The sequence below is a fragment of the Phasianus colchicus genome, chromosome 6 (assembly GCF_987193195.1).
Source record: "Phasianus colchicus chromosome 6, bPhaCol1.hap1.1, whole genome shotgun sequence".
NCBI lineage: Eukaryota > Metazoa > Chordata > Aves > Galliformes > Phasianidae > Phasianus > Phasianus colchicus.
The window spans coordinates 50,067,443-50,084,404 of NC_143441.1; the positions used below are offsets into that span (position 1 = coordinate 50,067,443).

The 16,962-nt window shown below is 41.0% G+C and overlaps 1 protein-coding gene across 1 annotated transcript in view; it reads left to right on the top strand.

Annotated features, from left to right (window-relative positions):
* MYL3 (myosin light chain 3) overlaps positions 1-15,763 on the top strand; it is a 36,139-nt gene extending 20,376 nt beyond the window's left edge. The window contains exons 2-7 of the mRNA XM_031607815.2: positions 2,415-2,442; positions 7,675-7,824; positions 8,961-9,134; positions 10,921-10,998; positions 12,393-12,428; positions 15,164-15,763. Of these exons, the coding sequence (XP_031463675.1) occupies positions 2,415-2,442; positions 7,675-7,824; positions 8,961-9,134; positions 10,921-10,998; positions 12,393-12,421 (459 nt within the window). The 3' untranslated portion in view covers positions 12,422-12,428; positions 15,164-15,763. The remainder of the gene's footprint in view (positions 1-2,414; positions 2,443-7,674; positions 7,825-8,960; positions 9,135-10,920; positions 10,999-12,392; positions 12,429-15,163) is intronic.
* The last annotated feature ends 1,199 nt before the right edge of the window (positions 15,764-16,962 follow it).

A 16,962-nucleotide genomic window follows, 5' to 3' on the forward strand; every position in this document is an offset into this window, starting at 1 on the left:
ACTTCACCTATTCCAGCGTGTCCTGCAAGAGGGATCCAGGAACATCATTCTCTCAAGAACTTCTCAGCAACCAATGATGGATAATTAGAGCTTCCTGCAAGGAGTTCTCTATCACTGCAGTGTTACTATCTGCAAATAATGTGGATGGATAGAGTGCATTTGTGGCTGTCTGCAGCTGCCCCATAAGCACTCATGGTGAGAGCTACAGATGCTAAAGCTCCTTGTGCTGCTCAGGGTATCTGGGGGCAGAAAATCAGCTGGGATGTGTCCATGGGTAGAAAGAAGAAGATATTGGTCGTGCCATGTCATATGTTCTGGCTGCAGGCTGCATGACTTAGTATGGCTCCAAGCCTTAAGAGCATGAAAATCCCAACTATGTGGTAAGGGTGTGTCACACTGCATTTCACTTTGAAGGAATTATGGAGTTTGTGTGGAAGGTGTTAACTATGTTTTATTTCCACTCAGCTGCTTTGCTGCCAAAGAGTAAATTATAATCTTAAGCAATGAGAGATGGTCAGCTTTAAAAGGAAAACTTGACCCAAAATATGTAGGGTTGTGCTTATGCTAGGGAGAGAAGAGACTACATACATCAGGAGCAGAATGCTTCCAATGTATGTTTGTGTTCTGTTAGGTCTGTATCAACATGTATCTTTACATGCAGATTTATGCATAACAGAATAGGGCTTCTCTTTATTTATGCTTTCACCATAAGGTCAGTCTGACAATTTTCCTGCTTTGCAGGAATGTCCCCATGAGCAGAGATGCCATTTATTATTATTGTTATTATAATTATTAGTATTCTCTGAGAGGCAGGTGTTGCTGCCTTCCTCATTGAAGGTAGAGAACAAAACTATTTAATGGGGTGAAAACTATTTGCTCTTGGCGTATCTTGGGACATCAGCCTCCCTGCTTATCTGACAAATGCTTTTGAAAGGAGATAAAGACTACACCAAAGGAGACTGTAAAATGAAGTTAAGCCTACACCCACAAGCAAGGAGCTGGATAAAGGAGGCACTCACAAGGACTGGATATATTCTGTGGGCAAATCTTCCCATCCTTAATCTTAGGGTGCTAATGTCTGGATCTTCTTAAACAAACAAACAAACAAAACAAAACAAAAAAGAAATAAATAATAAGCATTCTCCAGCCCTCTTGGTATGCAATTTCCTGCAATTATGTGTGGTAAACTGTGTTGTGTCTCATCTGTCAGCAGCATACTGGTTATAGCAATGGATTACTAATCCAGTGCCCTTTGAATTTGTGGGTTTGAATCCCATTTTCAGTGTACACCATCATGCTTTGTCTCAAAACAAGCCCAATAGAAGCCTGTGAGGGAGTCTACAATCTGGTCTGCAATCACATTGCTGATCTATGTCCATTCATTCAGAAGCTTGGATGTCACATTCTGACACTGTGTTTTCTTCTTTTGCATTCGAGCTCAGCATCATCTCAGAGGCCTCACAGAATGGAATCCAGAGTGGCAAAAAGGTCACTGTCATGTAAAAGCAGGGAGCAGAACAACCCCAGAAGTTAGAGAGCGGTGGGAAATAGAAGGTGATGCACAAGAGGCAGATGGCAGAACAAGGTCCTGAGAGATGTCCATACAGTCTGGCAGTGGTTTTCAGAGGATGCTTTAGGAAAAGATATAAAAACAGGTCAAAAGACCCCTAAACCCTCTCCTAAACCTCCGAGGCTTCCTGAGTTAAGTATTTCTGCGTATTTGGTAAACCTCAATGGCTCTTACCTCCAAGAAGTGGTCCAGTGACCCTTTACACAAACATAGATCGTGAGCTTCCACAGTATCACAGATTTTCATGTTTAAACTGCAAGAGCAAAGAATCATAGAATGGCCTGGGTTGAAAAGGACCACAATGCTCATCTAGTTCCAACCCCCTGCTATGTGCAGGGTCACCAACCAGCAGACCAAGCTGCCCAGAGCCACATCCAGCCTGGCCTTGAATGCCTCCCGGAATGGGGCATCCACAACCTCCTTGGGCAACCTTCCTTTGCTTTTCTCTGAGCCCAATTTGTGCCAGTCTCACTTGATCCCACTAGCTTTTAGACTATGGATAGTATATCCCTAACTGCCTACAGATGAAACCCTTTTAGGACAGAGGCCTGGGACTGTGCTGCCATAATCATTTAGAGGGCGTCAGTGGTAGGGGAGAACTTGGGATACACAAAAGACACTACAAGAGGAACACAGGAGCAGCAGAAGAACAAATAAAGGGCATTTGCAGCCTTTTGGTGCTAAAGTTGGGGCTGACTGATAATGGAAAATGGAGGATGTAAGAAGAAACGTCTACAGGCTGTATGAAATTTATTGGATGTTTGGCTCAATGACTTTCACGGACCTCATAGGCACCCGTGGCATGGTTTTCTTGTTTTAATTTGGCTGTTCTCATCTCTTTCAGGTTGAATTCACCCCTGATCAGATTGAAGGTGAGGAAGATGTGTTTCTTTTGTGTGCACAGTAAATACCATCACTGGGAGGCAAGTGCTGGGGTGAAAACAAGTGTGCGTATTGGAGCTCCCTTAAGAGAACCTTGTGTTCATGGTTCTACCTCTGCCTCAGCCCTCCTCCAAATCCTCCACTGAGCTGGTCAAGGGAAAAGGGGGAAAGTCATGCACCATGCAGATTAGGCATATATTTGGTCAAAGAAAACATCATTTCCTCTGCCTATGAAGCAGAAACAAAGCAGAAATAACCCACCCCTCCAAACCACAGTTCAAAAATATGCCTTTTAGCTAACAAAACCCACCAATAAAAAATCAATCCTTTCAAGAGAAAATCTCCCAACCCTCCTTTTGAGAGCTTTTCCCTGTATGTAATCAGAATTTAATTTATTACAGTTCTGTGACATCTCTCCAGAAACCATCAAATAATGACAGCAATGATGGTTTTTCTTTCAAAGGAAAACGTCAGCATTAGTTTTGGAACCTTTTGTCCCAGCCTAAGAAAACGATACTGAAACCTCACGTACAAAGTCTTGGGAACAAGTATCTCCTGCAGCTGCCCACTGTTTCCTCAACTAATATCTGCTTTGTACTTAAAGGATAATTGATAGATGGAACTGAACATCTGGCAGAGCTTTGCTTTGGTCTCTAAACCTGGTGGAGCCTAAGAAAAACGGTATCATAAAATGAATTAGTAAACACAGATGAAAAAATCATAGGCCATACAGTTGGAGTGATTCAGAGAGATATAGAAGGAAGGATTTTCTGAACTGGAACCAAATGCCATAACGCCTCAGAAATCGAGGCTTTGCTACAAACTTCCAGAATTACATTTAAATTTTCAAGCTGCCCTTCACAGCTCTAGTTTCTGTATTCTAACAGCAGGTCAAAAACAATTTGTGAATGGAGGCAACTGTTAGTTTCTAGGAAAGTGCCCCGATTCTAGTCCCAAAGCTATGGGAGATCCACTGAAGAGGCCTAGTTCTGGGCCACGAATCTTAAAGCTATTCCAGAAACACAAAACAGCTGAATCACTCATCAGTTAATGCCTTGAGGATTGGATAGTACCCCACTAGTTTCTATGCATTGTTTCCGTGTTCCTAAAGAGAATAAGCTCTAGAGACCCTATCAGAACATGGGAGAAGCACTATTAAAAAAAATAAAATAAAAAATAGTGTGCTTATCTGACTACCAGCCTGTTGCAATGGCTAGTAAAAAGCAAATATATCATGGCCATCAAATACAACATCATGGCCATAAAAGGTACCAGGTCTGGAATAGATGTAGACCATATCTAGAAAGTGAATTTGCTTTCTTTACAGCAGCCTCTGCTGCCTTCTGGTCTATCAGTGCATACTGAGCAAAGCTGGGGGATCTGGGACTTGTGAAATAGGAAAAGGAAAAGCCACGGGGCAGGAAGCAGATAACAATCTCTGTGAGAAAAGCTATGAGACCTGTATGTAAGGCATAGCAGGATAATGAAAAGTCGTCTGTGGTTCTGTGATTCTGTGGATGTTTTACTGTGTATCAGCATCAGGAAAAACACTAAATGCACCCGTCATTAATCTCACATCTGGTTCATCAGTTCTATCATGAATGGCTGGAAAGAGTGCCTAACAGCCTGAATGTCACTTGGGGAGCAAGTAGAAAACCTCTGCTTTACAGAATCACAGAATCATAGAGTGGCGTGGGTTGGAAAGGATGTCAGAGATCATCCAGTTCTAAACACAGTGCAAAAGGCAGGTTGCCACTCATTAGATCAGGATGCTCAGGGCCCTGTTCAACCCAGCTGTGAGTATCTCAAAGGATCCACAATTTCTCTGGGCAGCAATGCCAGCACCTTACCAACCTCTCAGTGAAAAATATCACCCTGACATCTAGTCTAAATCTCCCTTCTTTTAGGTTAAACTGCTCTCTCTCAATGCCTTTCCTATTGGCCTCTTAATCTTTTTCTGCTCTCTCTCCTTCACTTGACCTTTAGAAGGTTCCTGGGTTCATAGATGAGCAGACAGACAGGCTTGTAGATACTCACTCCCAGCTAGAACTTAGATGCTTTAGGTGTAGAATTCCAGAACCATAGAATCAGAAAATGGTTTAGGTTGGAAGAGACCTTAAAGATCATCCAATCCCAACCCCCAATGCCAAGGGCAGGGTTGTCAGCCACTAGATCAGGCTGCCCAGGGCCCTATCCAGCTTGGCTGAATGCCTCCAACAATGGAGCACTATATCTGTGGCTTGGTCCATACCTGTCCCTGGATTGCCCTTAGCATGCACTGTCCTCAATACCAGTGTGCACACATGAAAACCTTGCCAAGAAGTGTGCTACCAACGAGGACAGTTGGTGCTCCGGTGCTTGAGACTCTATTATTTTGTGTTAAAAGCACAGGTCAGGAAACAAACAACATTTGACATAACTTACAGTTGTTATGCTGGCAGGATTTTAGAGCTGGGATTCATAGAAGCTCTCAGTCAACCTAATATCACTGACCCCAGCTGTCTTTCTGACAGCTGATTTCCCCTTGCTAAGGAAAAGCTGTTGCTGTAGCAGACTTACTTCCTTGCAAAGAGTCACTGTTATGGTAGCCCCCAAAATATTACTCCCAGAGGAGGAATAATGTTCTATGGGTGAAGCCCTGTGTTATACATCCATCCTCACATGTCCTCCTGCCTACACTGCCAGCAAAATTCAGTGGTTGTGGCAATGTGTCATTATGAAACTGGATTCCTGGCCTCTTCACAAACGAGAAGAATATGAGCTATCCAGCATGAGAAGATAGGTAGCAATTAGGCATATGAAAATATAAACTGCTCCTGCCAGTGGTTTAATGGCTAGCAAGGGGACAAAGGAGACCATAGCCACGCTGGTTTCATTGCTTTGATGGAAACTTATATTAAGCCAGCAAATGTAAAAGCAAATAATAACCAAAAAAAAAAAAAAAAGTATGTTGACAGAATGGTGCTTCCAAACCCACAGGCCAATGCTCTGATCAGAGGTGGTTACATCTGAATTTGAATTGAGAGAGATGTGAGTTTTGTTGGCAACTGATGGATTGTGGGCCTTTAGGAGGTGGTGCAAAGAATGCTCCAGAAAGAGGTCTCAGGGGCAGGGAGGTGAGCAGCTCAGGGATGTAGCTGTGTTTCCCATCCGCCTTGGCTGCTGAGACCCTCCCAGGAAAGGACAGAGCTTGGAATGGGGCTTTGACCCCCTTCTCCTGTCAGTAAGGAGTCCGCGAAAATCCACTATTGCCCTCTGCTGGAGTGAGGGATGCTGGTGGGGCTTCAGCGGGTGACCAAGGTAAAGATTGGAGAGAGGAGGGGAGGGAAAATAAGGGAAAGCAAAGAGGAGAATGCAAAGAGGAAAACAGGAGTGTTAATTAGTTCAAAGTGAGAAAAAGGCATCACTGTTTGAAAGTACTGGATGAGGAAGGAAATGAGTAAGATAGGAATGGAATGATAGAAAAAAGGAAAAGGAAGGAGAAAGGAGGAGAGAAAAAACAGCAGCACTGGAAGAAGAAAGGAGAAAGAGAAATAATGAGAAAAAGAAAAGTAAAGAAAAAAGGAGGAGAGGGGGAGGGCAAGGGGGAGGGTTAAAGGGAGGGGGAGGGGGAGGAGGAGGGAAGGGAGGGGGAGGAGGAGGGAAGGGAAGGGAAGGGAAGGGAAGGGAAGGGAAGGGAAGGGAAGGGAAGGGAAGGGAAGGGAAGGGAAGGGAAGGGAAGGGAAGGGAAGGGAAGGGAAGGGAAGGGAAGGGAAGGGAAGGGAAGGGAAGGGAAGGGAAGGGAAGGGAAGGGAAGGGAAGGGAAGGGAAGGGAAGGGGAGGGAAGGGAAGGGAAGGGGAGGGAAGGGGAGGGAAGGGGAGGGAAGGGGAGGGAAGGGGAGGGAAGGGGAGGGAAGGGGAGGGGAGGGGAGGGGAGGGGAGGGGAGGGGAGGGGAGGGGAGGGGAGGGGAGGGGAGTGGGAAGGGGGAACAATAGGAAGGAGAAGGAAATGAGAAATGAAACATGGAGAAAGTCTAGTGTGTAAAATGAAGGGCTGAATGAATGAATGAGTCAACTTCTAGGGAAGGAGGATAGCCTTGCCACTTTGAGAGTGGAGGGAAACATCTACAGAAGAGGAACAGAAGGACATGGAACAGACTCAGAGGTTCCCAGCTTTAAATCCAAAGAGATATTTGTGATCACTCATAGCCCTTCATTTTAGACTGTGTTGAGTAAAGGGCTACAGCCTATTGCTCTTTCTTACATCTTGAGATGCTCCTCAGTCTCTGCGGCTCTTTAAGGGAGTGCAGAGCTGGGCAACCAGTGTGTCTGGGATAATATGCTGCCTCCATTAATTAGTGGTACAACAGGGACCCTCTCTAATGGGAATGCTTTTGTCAGAGTGTTGCTGCTCACAGTGATAAGGAACTCACTTTTTGGCCAGAAGAGGTGAGGATATGTTCACAAAGATGTGAGAGGAGTGGAGCAGAGTTGGCTGCTCATGGGGAAGGGCTCTGCCTGGGGAAGCAGACAGATGTGAAGTCACTGGAGTGAGTGGTTGCATCTCCATGCATGGGATCTGGTCTGGCCTCAGAAGCTGACAGCATAGCAAATCTGACTCCTCCAGACACAACTGGATCGACTGCTAGAAAACAGAAAAATCAAATGATTCTTTTAGATATGTCCATTGACACTATTAAACATAACAACTGATTAATGATAAGGTTTTTCTCATACACTCACCATCCCCCAGCACCAGGCTATTGTGTGATTATTTCAATGGGTTATCACAGCATATCTCATTACCTGCTAATGTAGATGATTTTTCATCTGTGGGCTTTTGGTGCTCTCTAAAAGTATAATGCTGAATACAACTTCCAGTTAGTAATGAGCAGAATGGCTACTGAATTCAATGCTGCCCTGAGCATTCCTGCTGAGCAGGAAAGATCTCAAGGCCAACCATTCCTGTGAGGTTTTCCACACTTTCTGATGGTAGCTGAGCCAGGAATACCATAAGAAAAGCATTTGACCTCTTAAATTCCATCCCCTGATTGAACCAGGAAATGCAGCAGAGGAGGAACACAAACATTTCAGATAACACCACTAACAGAGCTCATCAAATTTGTTCCCAGACTGCAAAATAAAATGGTCATGCTGAGTTAATTAGGGGGAAGGGCTGGGCTGGCTTTGACTTTATCCGAGGGAGCATGGCATGCATTTCTTTCTATCTTTTTGTCTTCCAGAATTTAAGGAAGCATTCTCACTTTTTGACCGTACTCCCAAATCTGAGATGAAGATCACCTATGCGCAATGTGGAGATGTCTTGAGGGCTTTGGGGCAGAATCCAACCCAGGCTGAGGTCATGAAGGTGCTTGGCAGACCCAAACAAGAAGGTTGGCATCCTCCTCAATGTTCATTTTGTAAAAGATCTCTTGAAGAATTAGTGAAGTAGCTGAGGTCTCCTTTTTCTGATGGAAAGACTAATTATGAAACACTAAAGGTTACAAAACTGTCTCAACAAATCTCTAGCAGAAAAGTAACCAAGGATGAAACCGATCTGAATGTCAATATCATTGTCTCAAATTTAGGAGACTGATTTAATGGCCACTACCTTCACACTGAAAGGATGTTATCTTTTAAAATTGCTTTGATGGCAGGCATTTACTTGTGTTTACTAAAAGCTCAGGCATTTGGAGTCAACAAAAGGACAGACTGAAAGAAAAGCCACAACTTGTTCTACAGGAGTGCATTTTAGATGCTCTGTAATAACTGCAGTTATATCAGCCTTCAACATGCACTGCATACAGAATATTGTTCATAACAAAGGAAATCTCACCTGGACAGCATATACAATTCAGGGACTTTCCAGGTGATTTTTCTCTTCCTTTTGGTTAATGGAAACAGACTATTGGGCCCTCATTCAACAGATGTGATATCTTTTGATATGGCAAAGACACAGTGCTGGATGGGACAAGTTGTCCTAAGGGACTGTGATGTCCAGTGATGCTTTTGAAAGACAAAGAATCAGGAAAATGGGATGAACAACTCTCATTCTGTCAGCCCCCTATTCACACTGGAGCTCCTCTCCCATTGTGCTTTTAGATAGCTCTGTGTTATAGGGCTGCAAGGCAAAACTGACTTCATATTAGGAACAGGCTTCTTTTCTATTGCCTTCTGCTTAGTTTTGTATTTTTATTGCATCAGAAACCTTGGGATTCTAAGTGTGCTTGCTTTCCATGCTATTTGCATATGACAGACACATGATACCTGATGTGGTATGTAGGTGATATCTGTCTATCTATTGGTCTATTAAAAGCACACTTTGCTTTTTGGTAGACCTCTTTTTCCAACTTTGACTATCCATTCCTCTACCTACACTTACCATATTGCTGCATACTTCTTGCCTCTTTAGCCAGGATTTATTGCCATATTTCTACTCTCACCACTTCCCCCTGCTCCACGCCCTAGCACAAGTCCTCAGCACTCCCAGAATTCACTAAAACTTTCATTTTTATCTGTGCCTTTGCAGAAATGAACTCCAAGATGATTGACTTTGAGACCTTCCTGCCCATGCTCCAGCATATTGCCAAGACAAAAGACACAGGCACCTATGAGGACTTTGTGGAGGGTCTGCGTGTGTTTGACAAGGAAGGAAATGGAACAGTGATGGGGGCTGAACTCCGCCACGTTTTGGCTACACTGGGTAAAGCGAATTTTCCTTATACAGTTTCATCACTGAGGCCTTTTCCATGCAGACTGCATTAAGTTGGGTGATTTTATGGAGAAAATGACCATGCAAGTCTTCAGTCATCACATTGTCCTTAGATATAAAGCCAAAAAAAGAAAAGCTTCTTACTAATGAAGCATAAGATCACCGATCTGCAACTTGAACACTTTGTTTTCCTTCTTTCCTCCCCTTCCTTTCTTTCTTCCTGCTCTGTTCTAGTGTCATATTTCACCTATAAATATTACGTTTGTATGAAAAACTGTCAAAAAACCCTGAAAACTCATCTATTCCTACAATATTTGCATACTTTTTTTTCTTCACCTTCAAGGAAAGTTCTAGGATGAGGTACTTTTTAATCAGTCATCTCTGTAACATAATTGTCTCTGAAATGGAAAAGCTCTTTTTAAGGCAGGAATCAATGTTTCTCTGTCCTCTCAAATCTTGACTTCAGAAGCTCAGTTTTTCACAAAGAGACAACAACAGCACGAGTACCATGTACTATTTTTAAAATAAAGGATGAGCAATTACAAGAAAGATTTGATTTAGATTAAAGAATTCCAATCATGGGTTTTGAGTTTTGATATTGATTAAAAAAAAAAAAAAGTGTTTTTTAATGATGCTTAGATGCTTCCATTCTATGACACATCCATTTCTATTCGTGATTCAGGGAATAATAATCAAAAAAAGCAATGTTAGTTTTATTTGCATCATGGATACTAATGGATAAGTTTGGGAACCAAACTCAGTGATGAAAAAGAAACTACTATTACGACCACCAAAAACTCCCAACACACAAAGGCAATACCAATGTCCTATCTAACCTTCCTCTGAACAATGTAAACAGTCTGGGTAATTTTGTGAATTTTACTGAACTACAAGAAATTATTTTGAACTTACCCTTCTGTTTCCAGAAATCAAAAGTAATGTAGCAAAATATCTGATTTTCAAATAGTGATAGGATGCATTTTAATTTGAAGAGCAGTTCTGTTTCTTAATACTGGTCAAATTCTAGGCACAACCAAGTATTCTATAAATTAGAACATTTTTTTCTGTTTAATTTGTTCAATTTTCATCAGCTCATATAAGCTGAGGACTTGTTCCTATGTGTCAGAGATCAGTGATGTGTAAGTAGAACAACGTAAGTAACAGGGCACATCCAATGTATTTTATTTTAACTTCTACAGTTTCAGCTCATATCATCCTAAAATTTCTCCTACGCATTTCTGGAAGACATTTGATCTCATCCTAAAACCAGTGCCTAATACTACACTGGGGGAGACCTACTGAATGGATTCATTTATCCAGAATGAAGCCTTATGGGCACATATGACCCCAGTATTTAGATAATTACATAAATTGAATGGATCACTGGTTCAGTTCAGAGATCTCCAAAATGATATTGACATCTCCCTGAACCTCAAAGCCATAGGCACACCAGAGAGTGAAATTTCTGAGAGTTTGTCCAGTGAGGACTTGGTTAAGGACTAAGACCTTCAAGATTTGGCACTTAGAGAAAGCTTATCCTTAAAAGAATGAGGATGTGAACAGGATGTCATGTGGGTATTTATTCTGTCTCCTTGGTTTTCAGATCAAATTTTCTGTTTGCAAGGGTAAAACTAGCTTTCCTAGCAGTCGGTGCCACAGATTTGTGGAAGAGAAAATCTCTCCCTTTTCTCTCTTTCTCATTCTTGGATTCTTTGAACTGTTCTTCATAAATTCTTAAGAATTGCTCAGCTAACTAAGTACTTTGCTTTCTAATCAGGTGAAAGGTTGACTGAAGAGGAAGTTGATAAGCTAATGGCTGGTCAGGAAGATGCCAATGGTTGTATCAACTATGAAGGTAGGTGTGACCACTCCATTCTGAGCAGTAGTCTTGTACTTGAAGGCTTTTGTGCAATTTTCCTGTGAAGGCTTACATCCAAGGAAGATCTTACTCCCAAAAATCAGAATGTTGTTTTCCAAATTTGAAACCAATCAAATTCAATTGACATAACCAATGCAAATAAACTTGTTTTACTTTTTTTTTTTTTTTTCCCCTACCTGAATCCATCTCTTATCCTCTAAAAACAAGATAAAGATCTCTTTTGAGAGTTCCTTACAGGAAATCGCTAGATTTTCTTTCAAAAATCTTACAAAATATGTTTTCTTTAGGATCCTCTTTGGTCCTTTGACCCAAGAATTCTACAAGACTTTCCAAAGACTTTCCAAGTTATTCCATTGTTGGTAGACAGCCAGAAAAAACAGATTTGGTCCTAAGTAAATGGACCATGTTTCTCTCACTCATCTTGCCAGCCTATATGCTTCAATCTTCAGTAAAACACAGTATTCTAGTAGACAGATATATTACTGGACACACCTGAGTCCTTTTTTGAAGGTTAACTGGTGGCTGTTGTATTATTTTGGTGACTTAGGTGATCTATAATCTTCACTGAATCTTTTATGAATATTTTCGTTGGTAGATTTCTTTGACTTACAAATGCTAGTGATCTGACCTCAGGGAAATCCTTCTTGTAAGGGGCCAATAAACAGAAATCTGTAGATTTAGACAACCCAAATGTCTCACAAACTTAAAGTAAACTCAGAGAAATTATTAGGAAGGAAAAAGATATTTTCTTGCTGCAAGGCATTTCTCCTTTCCTTTCCTTTCAGAATCATGAACGCTTCTTGATGATGGATGACTTTTTTTTGTAATGGAGAAAAATGAAACCTAAAGCCTTCTGTAAAACAAACAAACAAACAAAAACTCACAATAACTTATATGTAATATAATATTTTGGATTTGACATATTTTGTTTGTTTTTAAATCTGAATTCACCCAAGAGATATAGTCATGACACCTGGATCATGGAGTTTTACTCCAGAGGTTCTGAATACTAAAGCACTGAAACCTTACAGAATAATGACCCAGAGTTTCTCACGATTGTATACTTTGGAAAGGCAGTTTCATTTGGTAGCCAGGGTTAAGGGATTAAACAAGCTATAGACTGACTAATATTTGTGTTCATTTCCACTGGCTAGCCAGATTCCTGACTACCTTGCACTGTAATATATATTATCTTAAGGATTTACAACACATTTAGCACTAGGGTATCTGGAATCACATTTACAAAGTGATGTAGCATTAATTACATCAGAGGAAGCAAGAGGAATTAATTTAAATAACAATTAAGATGAAACATGTGGGACCTTACTGAGTTTAATGATAAATGATCCTGCTTTTTCTCTTCTTTTCAGCTTTTGTGAAACATATCATGGCTAACTGAACACCAAGTAAGTCTCTTCTGTCCTCTTAGAATATCTTATTATTTTGGTTAGGACATCTGAGATAGGCATGGCTTGGGGAATGCATACATAGCTTAGGCTTAGGGAATGTGAAAGTGATTAATTCGGGACAGTATTTTCAGCATGTAGTATAAGGAATTAGATCAAGAGTAAGATAAGAAGTTTTCTTCATCCTATCAAATGCACAACAAATCGGCACAACTGTTTGGTGTATCTTGGTTGGTGAATTCCTGCTGACATCTTTATTTTAGAAATCCAACATAATATAGCCTAAAAGCATTTGACTTCCAAAGAAGTCATTCTTTTATGATGAACTGGAAACTTCAAATGGTTTGGATTTTTGATATCCACTTCCAAGGCTCTGCTCTTAGACTTCTCCCAAGAATCAATGAGAAAGAACTGAGTTCACTAGAGAAAAAGTGGACAAAAAAATACAAGTAGATAAGGACTAATGTGTACCTGTTTCTGAGCCTACATTTGGAAGATAACTATTGGACTTCCATAAACCTGGCTCCCAGATTCTCCTGGCAAATTGATTGGTTTTCCAGGAAAAGAGCTTTGTCCAGCAGATCTTCTGACTTTATTCAGTAATGCTCTTCAAACCACAGTGCCTTTTAGGGAATCTCAGTCTCGCCATTGCAAATGAGTTGAATTTCATTTCCAGTATAACCTCATCATCTTTTTTTTTTTTTTTTTTTTTTAGTATTCCTGTAAAATGTGCCAGCTGGTTTGAACTGGCATTTGCCACTATTTACCTTGGTTCAGCTCTTGAGGAAGGTCTGACCTGATAGTTAACCAACTCTATCTATTTTGCAAAGTATCTGATAGACTGGGAAAGGCAGTGGCTTCCTTCAGATTCGGTCTGGGTTATTTTTCTTCTTCTTTGGTTTATTTTTCTACTCAGTCCTGACCAGGCCTGGCTTTGTTTTGCTTTTGGGGCTGACATTATCCCAGCCCACTGAGACCTGTCTGCCGTGTGGTGACTTTTCATTATGCACACTGGCACTCAGGGGAGTGAGTTAAGTAGGAGTCAAATCCAGGACTTTGGGACTTCTATTCTAAAATATGATTGACCAAAATGTAAACTGTCTTAAAAGCTGACCAATTTTTTCTTACTGTGGTCCATTTGCCTTACTTGCAGGCATTTATCTTCTCTGAACATGCACACATTTTTCCATCACTGGCTCCTAGTTTTGAATTCCAAACATCTGGACTGGGCCCACAGCCATATTGGGTATTCCTACAGTTAGCATTATCCACGCTTGCTGTTTAGAGATGTTTTCAATCCTTATTCCTTCCCTAAATCCACTACCATGGGAAATTCCCATTCTGTTGCCTGAAGTCCTTCTAATCACCTAAGACAGGGTTAACCACTGAAGAAGAGAAGTGAATGTGGGTAACCTGTAAAGCTGGCAAGAAGTTGGGAACTGCAGCACAGGGGACAGCACTTGTTTCTTGACTTATGATGGGTTTGGAAAGGGAGCTGAGAGCTCCCTGTCTCACAGAGAACCAATTGATTTGCCAATAATGGGTGTCTTTCAGGGTTGGCATCTTCAATTTCTTGCAGTGTTGCTGTTGGCACGTTTAGGGGAAAACAGCTGCAGTCTTTACTCTTGAAAGGCTGGTGGACCTTTGCCATAGAGCGTATAACAAACAAATTCCCAAACACTGGATTTGAACTCAATGGGAATCTGGATCACATTCCAAAAATAAATAGTGCCTCACGTTTCTAGGCCATTTCCATATACTAGTGGAAGGATAGATCTGTATCCTAATATAGGAACTGAATTATGTCTTTCCCTTTATTTTCTGAGCGTAGCAATTGTGACAACACAATTTACTTCTACACAATTCACAAAAGTACCCTGGTTTTAACATGTAATCTCAAGTAGCAGAGCAGTACAGCTGGAGGGACAGTCGATACTGTATGTTCACAGGGACTCAGTTCAATGTCCCACACAGAAGATCTTAGCGGTGCTTGAGATGTTCCTAGTGTCTCAAATACAGTCTCAAAGATATGATGCAGAGCCTGTAGCAGCCCTGTGTCTGGGGTACTCTGGAATATCTCAAGTGTCTTTAGCTGCCAATGTGTCGGGAAGTGGATTTTACCCCATGGCTTGAATTTGTGTGACCATAGGAGAAATGCTAGAGTGTGTCAGTGTTTGGCTGACATAATATTCCTTGGCTCCCATCAGATTAAGATGCTTACATGAAAGCTGGGTATCTCAGTTTCCAAATGTAAAGGAGATCAGGTCAGATGGAGCATGCAGAGTGATTCATTTCACTCAAAGAAGGGACATAGATACAGAGTCCAACTGCCAGTGCAGTGGAGGAAAATTCTCCATGAACACCATATTTGCTGTCTGCACAGGGATGTTCTCAACAGAAGGAGAAGCAGTGGCTCAACAACTGGAGATTTTATTTTATTTTCTGTAAAGTGAGGCCTTTACCTTAGCCTTATACATGGCATGGCTCTATCACGTTTCTATATCCCTGCTTACCAGATTTTATCCACCATTTATACGTTAAGTGTAAGATTTCAGGGTTGAGATGGAATCTAAGGATTTTTTTTTGTCATCTTGCATGAAATCTGATGTCAATTGGGATCTTCATAGGGCCTCACTTCCCCTAAGATGAATACACTATTTGGATAACTGATGTTGATTCTTGATGGTGTTGTCTATTTCTGCCTTCTTCCTCTAATGCTTAAAAATTATTTTTAGGACAAGACAGGCGTGGAGAAGCCCAGATTCTGGCCTTGGATTTTGATTTATTGGAACGTCCTCTCATTTTTCAGCCCAGATTCCTACTGCAGAGCTATAAAATGTATTGTCCCTGAAGTTATTTGGATGAATGTTTATTGTTTGTTTTGTCTTGTTTCCTCATGGGAAGAAAGCAGGAAATTGAACAAACAGAACCAGAACCACGAATACCTGAGCATTTGTAAATGCAGTAAGAGAAAAGAAACTAAGCCAACTGCATAAATCTCATGTGTGCAAGGAATATTCTTAGTCTTTGATGAAAAACAGCAAAAATAGAATTCCCAGCAATCAGCAACAAATGCAAAAATTTTTTATATCTTTCTCAGCTTTGGAAGACACTACTTTTAACACTTAAGATGTAAAGGGTGAACAACACAAAATAGAGGTGTGTGCTGTATTGCTAGAATGCATCCCTTCTCTCTGTTCTCCACAAGGGAACGTTCCCATTTTAACAGTCCAGTCTGAAACAAATGAAATGTTTTTCCCAATGAAAACTTGAAATTGTTCCATTATGCATTTGTGGTCCTGTTTTTCTTGCAGTAAATCATGGGATTCTTTGTCTCTTGGTTTCATCATTTCTGAGTCTGTGTAAGTGAAGGGGAAATGGGAAATAAATGCCTTACCTTAGCAGTGATGAAGGAAAGCTGAGAAGGATGAAAAAGCACACAGATTAAGCTACCTCACTTTCTGAGGAAAAGTTGTTTGAAAAGAAAAAGGATCATTCAAGCGCTACATCCTTTAGTGGGGAAAAAGAAGACAGAATCTGATACAGCTCATTAGGTAATACAAAAAGAAATCTAAGTGAACAGTACTCCATTTAAGCAAGGGATATTGTGGGGGAAAAAAAAGACAACTAGGAAACTTAGTGGAGAAAAGATTGTCATTGGAACACTATTATACCAGAGCACTGGTATTCTGTAGATTGATATTATGGTGATGTTATATTGCTTAGAAATGACAGCATTGGTCATGTCCATGAACATGAAGAGCTGTTATGAATGAGAGAACACAGAACAATCAAACTACACCAATATACCAGCTGTAACAAAATGTACCATTAAGTAATCACAAGAGCAAATCACCAGTTATAGAAATAATGTAAGCTGATAGCAATAACAATTAAATGCTAAAGGAAATTTAGAAAGATAATGGAGCTGGAAGAAAAGAAAGACATTAATAAATGCAAAAACATCTTATACCCAGCCTGGCTTAACTGTGCATGAAGATGCAAGGAAAAAAACACCACTGTGAATGACTGATTATGGAGAATCTACCTCTGGAGCATCAGTCACGAACAGAGAAATGCACTGAATAGGCCACTCTTGAGAGATTTGCACTAGTGTGTAGAAATCAGGCACCAGAGATAGCCACCACCAATGGGCCATCTCCTCAGGGCAGCCCTTTGGGACGTCCCCTTCTTTTCTCACTGTTGGCTCCTGGGAGTTCCTAAGCCCTAGTTTGTTCTGGGGCAAACACTATTTCAAAAGCACCTTGCTTTTACTCTCATAATAGACCCTAATAATAGCTTAATTTTGTTTTAAATTAAAGGAATACAGCAGTTGAAATATATAAGTCTGCCTTTCCTGCTGGTATAGCATATCACCTGGAAATGTCTCCCACCTCCTGCAAGGGATATATCCAGTGTGAAATACACTTGAGCTCTAGGACTTGTGTGCTGAACAGCATTATGAGAGCTTAGTGAAAACACTCTGCTAGCAGGTACCATCATAAATTTATTGCCTTGTTATGACTTTCTCCTC